Raw genomic sequence first — 12,280 nt, 5'->3', positions numbered from 1 at the left:
ACATAGTCGCTCACACAACCCCATCCCAAACGTGCGTGCGCTTCATTTCATCAATAGGGATCATATTACTATGTTTGTGCCCAAAACCTGAACTTTTTTTTGAGAAAACATGTGCTGTGTCAATCTGTCATTGATTGATAGCATTTATCATATGTATCCTGATTCATTGACCAAGAGACTAAAAAGCAGTCTACTGTACTTTTTTCTTAGATTAAATTACAATATATTTCTGTAATCCACATGTAAAAACAATTGTCCATTACAGCACAACTAATCTGAGTCGAACTAAACTAAGTGAAGTACTACTAGTCAGAGTTTTACTAGTACTTTTCTGAGTTGGATTAGTAGAATTAAACCATCACCTGCTGCCTGTTGGGTAAAGAGAGAGTATAATCCAATCGACCAGATTGGCTCCAACTGGATCAAGGAGATATATGAAATGACTGACATGGGATTTTGTTTGGATGAGAGACTGAATGTGGATGTGTCTCGGTCTGGATAGAGGACCTTTGACGGACTATTGAGCCTTACGTATTTACATAGGGACAGTTAACTTAGGCATATAGAGGGTTCAACAGAGAGAGAGAGCCAGCTGGTGGATGAGATTAAGGGACAGCAGACTATTTACATTGGGGAACTCTGCACTCATAAGGAGATGTAACATATATACATATATATATATATATATATATATATATATATATATATATATATATATATATGTGTGTGTGTAAGAGAGAAATATGTATATATGTATATATCTATATCTATATATATATATATATATATATATATATATATATATATATATATCTTGACCCGTGCAATGATAACGCTTTCCAATTTCAAGGGTTGCAAATGTTGTATTATTTGCTAATTAGTATTTACTTATTTGCTTATTATTTATACATATTTTCCAACTGCTTATAGACTGTTTATAACACTGTGAAAGTGGTATATTTAAGTATGGTTAATTATGTAGTGTTTGTGTTAGTATTTCATTTATAAATGTCACTCATGTCAAAAATATTTTGCAGTTATTGCCATTTTTCTCGGTCATAGGTCTGCACAGACAACCTTCATTCACAGTATTCCTTCGCTATTAAAAGGCACCAATGAGTACTGGAGGTTCACCATGTGTATCCCACTGATAATCCCGCTTTTCATGAATGCAATTATGGGTAAAAGATCGGACAAATTCTACTATATGTCTGTTCCATCTGTAATAAACAACCTTGTCACGTTTTTATTATCACTTCCCATTTCACTTGTTATTTCTTCACGTTTTGAAAGGGCCCATGTGCTGTTGGAGTGTTCAGTCTTTAACAAGGGATGAGAGGTTGGAATTTAGTAGAGAAAACAACTGATTTGAGTGCAGACTAAGTGGTTGAGTGAACAGGTTAACAGTGGCAGGCCGTTGAGCGGCTGTGACAGGGAGAAAGCAGCGCGAGGCTCTGCCACTGAAGGGGTAGGTGACCCGGAAACACTGTGGAAGTGCAGCCAGCGTGGCCCTTTAGGAAAAATCTCTCCACAAGTCGCTATTGCCCTTCTCTATGCAAATACCCATGAAGCACCATATCTCCTCTTCTTTCTCTTCTTCATTGTTTTCTTTCTTTCTCTGTTGCAAGCACATAATGCACCATTACACACACACACACGAACGCAAACACACACACACACAAAGCAGAAAATAAGGAACATAGATCATCATAAAAGCACACACACACACACACACACACAAAGAATAAACAGCAAACACACAAGGTTACACATGAATTAACCATCATTTGACTCTCCGATTATGTCCTATATTGAAACAAGCAACCCCTGCATGGTTTTGGGGTAGTGCACAGAACTGAACGTCTGTCACTTCTCTTACCATTCAAGTCCTACTTGCTTATAGTAGTAGTTATATAAAATAATTTAGACCCTCAATTGAGGTTAAACTCTATTTACATGATAATTAAATTGCAAGTAAAGTGCAACTTCAATGTTGATACATTGTTCCTCTTACAACTGTTACTGAAGATATCTGTGTAACCTTAAGCAGTAACGGTTGCGTAAAGGTGAACCGAATTAATTCCAGTTTGCTTGAAAATGTAATAAAGGTTTAAATGGGTAACTACACAAACTGCAGACAGGCATCCATATGTTACTTCAGAGAAAATACGTGAGAGAAAAAAACATAAAGCAATAACATTAAAACTTATTGAAGCTTGCCATATGAATGTTGAATATCTGAAGTAATATACTGAGTCCAAATGTAATTCAACAAGCTCAGAAATTGCAAACGTTACAACATTTTTATTGCATATTATCATCGTCATGATATAAGTCAACAGCTTTATAATCTGTCATTTGAAATGCTTTTAGATAATAAGATGAAATAGTTTTAGACAAATACTGTATTTCAAATGAACATGGAACTGCAAAGGTAAGGCCATATAAATTAAACGCTAATACGACTTCACAGAGAGAAAGATATGTCAACAATTCAAGACAGAGTATAGCTATAATAGTAAGAAAATCTGATATGGAACTATAGGAAGCAAGTAACAACTAACGGTGCTGATAATAACGTTGGTCTAATAAAGTGAAGCAATGGTTCAAACATCAAATACCAAGCAAAGCATAAACATACATTCATTCAAATGCCATTAATGTACAAAATAATATGGATCAAAGTCCAATAGTTCATGCATAGATCCTACTTTGGTATGGTGTGTATTCATAGACGAAATAACTGTGTGAAGAATATGAAAAATAATGATAATGCTTTATAATAATATAAAATAATACTAACGTGTAGGCTATCTCGACAATATAGGCTCCCCTTGTGCCAAATTCTTTAATTCAACTCGAAACCATATAACGTTGTACTAACTAAATGTTTTGCAATTGTGAAGGACTAAACTTGGCACATGCATGTCGTGCTTTGGTCAATGACGCAAATGTCACGAGAGCTACCATAAACTGGAAGGCCTATTAATATGTGTGTACACTGAAAAAAAGTGGGCATATTCAGTGATGCTTCATTTGTATTAACATCCTTGAAAATGAAGTTTAAAAATAATAAAAACATTACTAACGCGTGTCAGTTGGCGCTCTAATTCCAAACTCTTTTGACTGGCATATCGACTGGGTAGCGCTTTCCAGAGTTGGCTACGTCCCTAAAAGTCAACCGTCTGCATCGAAAATGCTAAAATATTTACCAGCGTTTGAGAAATAAATGTAAGGCGCGCTGTTTCCTGGATACATAACAGGGAAAGGCATTGGTAGTAAACATCCACCCAATATGTTGCGATCTTTGTAAATAGTTGGTAATTGCACATTTTTCCCGGAATCTGAAAAGTGGTCGACTGGAACTGGTCCTTCGATGTCGGTGGATAGCTGTCGCTTCAACTTATTCCGGCGATTCTGGAACCAAATTTTCACTTGAGTCTCGGTAAGTTGTAAGGAATTCGCCAGACATGCCCGTTCTGCACTGCTCAGGTATCTTTTCATATCAAAGGTAGATTCCAGCTGAAAAATCTGCCTCTTGGAGAATATAGTGCGTGTTTTCTTCTTTGCCATTGCGTTGGTTTTCGAGTTTCCTTCATGTTGCTCAGACACGTCGTCGCAGCTGCTCGTACTCTCTGTCCTTGGACGAGTGTCAATCATCTTCGTTGCGTCGACGTCCTCCGCACAGACTGAACGCACACAAGCTGCATCGTGGTGGGCGCTGTTTGTTTGCGCTGTGAAATGAAGCGATAAAACTTGTTTTGATGCAATGCTGACACCAACTCGAATATAATATGTGAAACCCACTGGATCACAGTAAGTGGAATATGAAAAATTACATAACTCAGACTTTGAAGTAGCCTAGGTTAGATAGTGTTTTAATTGCTCAGCTGTTATTGTTTACCAGTAATGAACAAATGCAAAACATTAAAGGACTATTTAAACCCAACCAACTACGGGCTCACCTGTTTCGTGGGTTGTGTAGTCTGACGCATGACTTCGCTGAACATCGTAGTCCTCATATCGGGGCGTAAAATAATTTGTACACCTGGTGTCGCTCTGTCCTTTTGCATCATATGCGTCTAAATTGCTCTTGTTGTTTTGCTTCAGATTAAGAATATTGTCAATAGTGAATTTCAATGAAGCAGTCCGACAGGGAATAGCCTCCTTGTTCATATTCCCCGAAATGTATAATTTTCCTTGTGTTCTAAATGGTGAATTGAGTTCCCCAAAACATCGAAGCCTAGATATACTCCAAGCACCATTGCTCCTCGATTGCAACTACACTAGGGCGTAGGATAGCGTTATTCAATGAACCAGAAGACTGTGGTTTAGCCGTTTTTGATTGGTGAGATTGCGAGGCAGCGTGACGCCAAATATCAGATGATGGCGGGAAGCATCCTTAGGCAAGACTAGAGTTAACCTCCAGGATTGTTTCCTTCTGGGGAATATTCACGATACAGTTAAATAGTGTCCAAAGATTTTTGTTTGGATGTTTACCAATGGTTTTCAGAATTACATGAAGAGTTGGCATATGGCTAGCTAAAATATATATTCTAGGCCTATATGGAGTGGAAAACAATATTTGTTTTGTATTGTTAGGTATTACTGCACGGTTGGAGCTAGAAACAAAACATTTCGCTGCATCTGCAGTAACATCTGCAAAATATGTGTAAGCGACCAATAAAGTTTGATTTGATTTGAAGTGGTCACATTCATACAATTGAGACTGTTATGAACCAGTCAGCTATGTAGGCCTGTACTTTATCACTTTTGCTCCCATTAATCATATGCATTGAAACGTTAATGCGTTATGCGGGCACTGATATTAACTCTACAAAAGATGACTCATAATTACGTCTTGTAGTGTCGTTTTATTTTGAGCATACTAGGGAGATTGAGGTTTTAGGAATGTAATAGGTTAATTAACTATGTTAGGATATCAGGCCTATAGCCTATATTCTAAATGTTTTATTAAAATGTCCTAATTTGACAAAAATCAATTTCCATGATCTCTATTGTGGTTAATTTCATCTATTTAATTTAATGAATCATTTTACACAACTTTATTGACAATTTCAGTCTGATGATAAGTACCATATAGGCCTACATTCAATTCGAAGTGTCAAAAAACTGTAAAACGTTCCATTACCTGTGCCCCTATATCCCACTGAACCTAAAACAAATACACTGATAAACTATAAGAAGAAATGTCTTTTCAGTCGTCACTTTAGAAATCTGTGTCTACTCAACATTGATGTGGAATTCGCAAATTAGGCCTAAATGCAGGGGCATAAACATTTTGGCCTTGAAAATATCCTGGTGAATGTTTATGTATTATGAAAGGGAAAATGCGTATTACTGCGGTTGGAATAGGTTTTCAGTGTATTTTCAATGGACATAGGCCTAGCCACTGGTCAGACAGAATCTTAATGAGACTAATTATCAACATAATATACCTTCGTGCTAATTATGAGAATACAAAGCAGGCCTTTTCGTCAACACAATAAACATGAAACATGGTGTGCACTTCATCTATTTTATTTACATTGATCAGACAACTCTTGTGTACAAAATGTCAACTGAAACCCAGTTTAAATAAGAAATATGAAATAATACAGTTCCCGTAACCCCATGCTCATAACTTGCATATTAAAATAAAGTAGTTGAGGTTATATGCTACACAGGTTGCTCAATGAGTGTCATCCCCTTATGAATGTGGCTGTGATCTTGGTGATTTGCAATAAAGTCACCCTCAGCAATAAACTCTTGAAGGGATTGTCTCTACTGTGTCCAATACTCAAATTGTTAGTTTAATATAATACACCAATAATGTGTGCCTCACACTAGGCCTGTAATTTGTGATCTTATTAAAGACATGGGGTGGGTGAACTGGGAGATGGGAAAATTCACAGTACTCGAAAAACCCACTAAGGGTGGCGACACCTGTGCCAGGTTTGCGTTCAGTGTCCCAGGTGAAGCGTTCTCGTGGTAAAGAATAGGAACCCTGACAATCCTTTGAGCCGAAAAGGCGATACTCGTGGACGCCATGTCGGCAGCTAGCTGTCTCTTCCACTTGTTCCTGCGGTTCTGGAACCAAATCTTGACCTGAGTCTCGGTAAGTTGTAGAGAAGCGGCCAGCCCCGCCCGCTCAGTACTGCTCAGGTAGCGTTTCATGTCGAAGGTGGACTCCAGCTGGAACACCTGACTCCGGCTGAACACGGTGCGGGTCTTCTTCTTGCGAGCTGCTTTCGTATCAGGTGTGTCACTGTCGTCTCGCGCAAAGCAGGAGGATCCTGTTTCGTCATCCTTGTCGTCTGTCTGACTGCACTCTACCCTCGCGTTCCGTTCGTCGTGGTCTTCCACTGGCTCCGGTAGACCCGGGGAATCCCGGTCGCTGGTTGGTAGGGAGTATCCGGGGTCATCTGAGTTGCTGGAGTGGCACTGCGGACCTGAAATAAACGGGGAGTATCATGAGGAATGCCATTGGTAAACTGTTTCTGCTACATTTTTCGCACCGGCCAATATTCCTAGAGATGAATACGTGCATGATCATCTCTCAATCATAATATCAACCCTGATACGTTATTGCATTTTTCAATGGTAGTCGACTTTTTTAAGTGCTGCGGGCAGGCCACATATCGACTTGAAAAACGATGACCTATAGCTTGTAATGAAACTTGTAATGAAACACAGTAGCCTTGCAAATGTATAAGCACCATTATTCTGGTTTATAAACTCAATTTCCAATCAATGTTACGTTTAAAATGTATTTGAGTGGCGTGCCATACCCCGTGTAAAGAGGAACCGCATGGAGATGTTTTACGCACCGGGTAAGAGCGAATACACTCGTGCTGTTATGGTTTGTTGCAGGATATATGGGCTAGGCATGACAAAAGAATGCTATGTAATGTTGTCTATTTTTACTGCCATGTCACCATGTATTGTGTATTGCCATTGAAGATGACGGCTAACATTACGCACAGCAACCTCCAAGCATTGCATTGTAGATCACAGCTCGTTCAAGTTGTTTTTACCCTCATTATCTGAGGAAATGCGTAGGCTATCCTCACATGCTCCTTGTTGAGCGGATCAGCCTGAACAGTGTAGGCTATCAGCTAGTAGTAAGCACGCTACAGTTTGGTGTGCTTTTAGGCTATGTCTCTTTCTTACAGGCATAAACATAAGGGGCAATTAACAAAAGTGACACTTACTCTGTAAATCGCTGCAAGCTTTATTGGGCGATGTCCCACACCAGTCTGAAATGCAACCGGCTTCAGCAAGGCGTTGGGCGTTTAACTCAAAGTAGGACACTTGACGCTCCACTTGGCCCCAGCGGCTCTCAATGACAGCGACTTGGTTGAAAGACAGTCCCGTTTCTTTATAAAAAAACTCATCTTCGGTCGTAGACCGCCTGTCTGTAGTCCTGGTAGTAGAGCGAAGTAAATTCTCAATTGAAAATGATGAGCTTCTTGACGTTGGACCATGATGTTGAGACTCCGGTTCCTTATCAAGCATATTTCGACGTTTTCAAACCACCTAGTCACCGATAAATAAATAACTTTTAAATACTTACGGTCTGTTTAGACATTACTAGATGTATATTTTGCTTTTTTCAGTTATGCCTACTATTTCTATCGACGTCTGTCGAGCTATCCATGAGAGCTCGAGTGAAGAGTGTGAGACCTTGAGAGATACCGCAGATAAACTACTGTAAATTCAACCGCGCGAGATCCAAGCGTAGCAAAGAAATTGCGTCTTGCGATTGGACAGTGGGGGAAGCGAACAAGATTACTATAGAAAATCAGATAGTTACTCGCATTGAGCTACTACACTGTGTTATAGTCTGCCTTGAGGGGTTGGAGGGACCCTGTCTCTCAGATACGTTATTTAGGTCAATTAGGGAGCAAATCAAAGCAGAGATACGGCCGTGTCCCCGGCTGGGATGCATGGTAGAAGAAGAGCCCACATCTTGGAGAATGACACAGTACCTCCTATTGGCTACTTCTGTCTATGCAAGCTCTAGCTTTATTGTCCATTCATATTTGCATGCATGCATTCGTTCTCGTGCAATAATTATTCAATTGATAGGAGGGTGGCCACGTGCAATTCATTGAATATCGATAGAATATCAACAGCATTTCACAATCAATTCAGTTTAGTTAAGCATTTTTTAACCCCATTCTCTAAAAGGTAATAGAAAGTCCAGGTTTAGGATTTCGATATTGCAGGAATTAATTTAGCATTATTTGTCATTTTGGCCAATGATAACTTGGCATTATTTAACAGGAAATTGAAGCTATTGATCTGGGACTAGGTTTCCTCTATTTGAAAATACTTATTATGTTGTAATATGTGGTCAACATGTTTTAGTTTTTTTATTTGGCCTACGTTTAACAGTTAGGCCTACTTTAGTGTCCAATATGTGTCCCAAGTTATCTCAGTCAAATAATGATATCGCAGTTATTGTAGGGGTATCAACTTTCAAGTTGTGCAGTTATTGTAGGGCTATCAACTTTCAAGTTGTTTAGAAAAACTAATAGTAAATGCATTTTATGACAGGGTAGCCTACATTCAAGTGGTTTCCTGCGTAGTCCTATTTTAATATAATAAACGAACAGAAAGAATGCAGATCTGCATGTGAAGTATCATTTCTTATTGGGCCTAAAATTCGAAAAAGTTGTGTATTGAATAGTATGTGTTATTGTATGTTGTATTAATATCGGAGCGGCAGGTAACCTAGTGGTTAGACCGTTGGGGCCAGTAACCGAAAGGTTGCTAGATCGAATCCCCGAGCTGACAAGGTACAAATCTGTCGTTCTGCCCCTGAACAAGGCACTGTTTCTAGGCCGTCATTGTAAATAAGAATTTGTTCTTAACTGACTTGCATAGTTAAATAAAAAGAATGTGTCAATTTTTAATTGAAGTCTTTAGGAAAGCAATGAAATTCAGTTTACTAAAGTTGTGTTTAGTATTATTATTATCATAAATATTGCATAAACTCTGCTATTGCTTATAACTTTTAATTTTATTTACAATTCCACATTATGCTCTAAACTTGGCCAGTAAAACATCAAACAATATTGCAAACACAATTTAGTAAAACTAACCCACCATTAATGTTCGAAATGTTTATTGAATGTTATAACCTTTAATGAAGTACATTACTAATCAATATTTTGTTTTAATCATCTTTTTATTATGGAAAAAATGTAGGTTAACATCACATTTGCCTCGTAGAGAATGGGGTGTTATCGTATGGCCAGATATGTGTTTAAAAATAATAACAATTAAGCAATAAGGCAGGAGGGGGTGTGGTATATGGCCAATATACCACGGCTAAGGACTGTTCTTTTCAAACGCAAGGCTAGATACATCCCTTGGCCCTGGTATATTGGCCATATACCACAAAACCCCGAGCTGCCTTATTGCTATTATAAACTGGTTACCAACGTAATTAGAACAGTAAAAATACATGTTTTGTCATACCCATGGTATATGGTCTGATATACCACGGCTTTCAGCCAATCAGCATTCAAGGCTTGAACCACCCAGTTTATAATTTCATTTTGGACACCATACAATGCATAGATTCAAGATTTTCCCAATTTGTTATTTTAGATTGACTTCATATGTATTTTTGTTTTATCGGGTACTTTCTTACTAAGTCTCAGTCATTTTTTTGGTTGAATTTAGAATTGTTGATGGGCCACCAAGTTCTGTCCACCTAATTCTGAAAACGGAATCTCTTTTACTTCCTGTGCTTTGTAGGATTAACATATATTAGGTTAGTTGACACTTTTTTTGTTTTGTTTTTAAGTGTGATATGATCTGTGATAACCCTACAGGCGTCACGCATCACAAATTTTTCATAATTGTCTCAAGATAAACATATGATGTGACTAATTGTGCAATTTACCCGTGCTGGATTTGAGAACATATGACTCATTTCTAAGAGGGGCTCTTATGGCATATATAATATTTCAGGGTCTGCAGCTCTTTGCATGACGTCTTGTGTTGGTCATCCTAGAGACTGTCTGAGAATGTGTGACTAGGGCAGCATAGCCTTTCAGCGGAATCTATCATCATACAGCGTGAACATACCTCAACTATAACCTTATACAGTGTCTTCACTGTATATACTACTGAGAGAAAAACACAGGTGAAAAATACATTGGCACTTTACATTAAAGTAACTGTCCAGTGAAAATCTCACTTTTAAAAGTGAATATTCTGTTAACTCATCCCGAAATAATGTTGTTGACTCGTCCTACACTGGTATTTGTGGTTAAAGCATACATTGGTGAAAAAACACTTAAAACCCCCCACCTCAGACCTTTTAAGAAATACTTGCTATTTCCTCATAGAACATGATGTCATGTTAGCTCATTGGCTGAGCTGGCCAATCAGCGGTCTACTCTCATAAATATTTTTAATGACCGGTATACACCATTCTGTTGTTAGGGTACGCAGTTGTTTCCCATTCCAAAACAGAAAAGCTGCATTTCAACTTAATTAAAACCTATTTTTGGAAGGAAAACTATTGCACTCATTATTGTAATTAATTATAGGTCATTAAACGAAATCTGGAAACACTGGACAGTTACTTTAAGTGGGTCTAAAACCTAGTAGGCAGGCATGTAAGCACACTTTTCTACTTAGAACAGTGATGTTCATTTGCAGTTTGTGTAATAACACATTGTACAATTTATATGCATTAGGTTTGTACTCTAATAATTGTGGTTAAATCTAACCTCACTCTATAATAATCACTTTATTTGTATAGTGCTTTTCAATACAGCTAACAAAGTGCTTCACTTAAAAAAGAAAAGGAGAGCTGCACACTCTAGGAGCTCAGATGCAATAATTTAATAACAATGTTGACAGCCAATAAAATAAAATAAAAACATATAATAAAATAAAAGTACTGACAAATTAACAAAGACAGGAGTAAGGAGGATACATTCGAATCCTACATTAAAAGCATCTTTATAAAAGTGTGTCTTCAGCAGGGATTTAAAAAGAGCCACTGAATCTTCAAGCCTGATCTCCTCTGGCAGACCATGATCTCCTCTGGCAGACCATTCTAAAGTCTAGCTGCCCTAATGGCAAATGCCTGGTCTCCTTTCATTTTCAACCTAGACTTTGGAATGGTCAACAGTGCCTTGCCAGAGGATCTCAGGCTGCGTCCTGGCTCGTAGGGAGATGAATAGTCAACAGTGCCCTGCCAGAGGATCTCAGGCTGCGTCCTGGCTCGTAGGGAGATGAATAGTCAACAGTGCCCTGCCAGAGGATCTCAGGCTGCGTCCTGGCTCGTAGGGAGATAAAATATCAGAGATATGGAATGGGGCTAAACCAAGCCTAGCCTTAAACATGATTAATACCATTTTAAAATATATTCTAAAAGTGACTGGTAGCCAGTGTAGAGAAGCTAAAATAGGTGTAATATGGTTACATTTTATTGCGCCTGTTAAAAGCTCAGCTGCAGCATTTCGAAATAACTGTAGTTGATGGAGTGATTTCTGACTGAGACAGGTATACAAAGAGTTACACTTATCTAGGCGTGAGGAAATAAAAGCATGTATAACTTTCTCCAGCTCAGTGACTGAAATAAAATGATTGATTTTAGCTATATTTCTTAGCTAATAAAGGCAGGTTTTGACAATCTTCTTTACATGCAGCTCAAAGTTTGGGTCAAGGTCAAAGCAGAAACCAAGGTTTCTAGCCGTAGGCTTTACATTTGTGGACAAATTACCAATGAAGGCCTAAACCGGCTAAACCCGGACGACATATTTGTCACGCCCTGACCTTAGAGATCCTTTTATTTCTCTATTTGGTTAGGTCAGGGTGTGATTAGGGTGGGCATTCTAGTTTTTCATTTCTACGTTGGCCTGGTATGGTTCCCAATCAGAGGCAGCTGTCTATCGTTGTCTCTGATTGGGGATCATATTTAGGCAGCCTTTTCCACCTGTTGTTTGTGGGATCTTGTTTTTGTGTAGTGCCTGTGAGCACTGTATTGGCTTCACGTCTCGTTTTGCGCTTTGTTTTTTTGTGGAAAACATGTGGAACTCTACGCACGCTGCGCCTTGGTCCGACCATCCTTACAACGACGATCGTTACAGTGGGGGCCAAATAAAACAACCTCTGATTTCTTATCATTGAGTTGGAGAAAATAGTCAGACATCCAACATTTAATGTTAGCAAGGCACATTTGAAGGGAAGCTATGCTAGCTTGGTCACTGCTAGTGACTTGGTTGTGTGTCATTCACACAGCAATTGT

The 12,280-nt window shown here is 38.6% G+C and overlaps 2 protein-coding genes across 2 annotated transcripts; both read right to left on the bottom strand.

Moving 5' to 3' along the window:
• Nucleotides 1-2,318: 2,318 nt before the first annotated feature.
• On the bottom strand, nucleotides 2,319-4,291 carry LOC129864844 (homeobox protein HMX3-like). Its single transcript, XM_055937130.1, has 2 exons — nucleotides 3,966-4,291; nucleotides 2,319-3,734 (listed from the first exon to the last, which is right to left on the bottom strand). Exons 1-2 carry the CDS (start codon nucleotides 4,174-4,176, stop codon nucleotides 3,178-3,180), a joined length of 768 nt encoding a protein of 255 aa, XP_055793105.1. The 5' UTR covers nucleotides 4,177-4,291; the 3' UTR covers nucleotides 2,319-3,177.
• Nucleotides 4,292-5,535: 1,244 nt separating this feature from the next.
• On the bottom strand, nucleotides 5,536-7,927 carry LOC129864843 (homeobox protein HMX1-like). Its single transcript, XM_055937128.1, has 2 exons — nucleotides 7,215-7,927; nucleotides 5,536-6,452 (listed from the first exon to the last, which is right to left on the bottom strand). Exons 1-2 carry the CDS (start codon nucleotides 7,516-7,518, stop codon nucleotides 5,842-5,844), a joined length of 915 nt encoding a protein of 304 aa, XP_055793103.1. The 5' UTR covers nucleotides 7,519-7,927; the 3' UTR covers nucleotides 5,536-5,841.
• Between the last annotated feature and the right edge of the window lie 4,353 nt (nucleotides 7,928-12,280).

This window comes from Salvelinus fontinalis, chromosome 11, assembly GCF_029448725.1.
Source record: "Salvelinus fontinalis isolate EN_2023a chromosome 11, ASM2944872v1, whole genome shotgun sequence".
Lineage (NCBI taxonomy): Eukaryota > Metazoa > Chordata > Actinopteri > Salmoniformes > Salmonidae > Salvelinus > Salvelinus fontinalis.
Note: the sequence above shows the minus strand (reverse complement) of the source record. Positions and strands in the feature narration are given on the sequence as shown.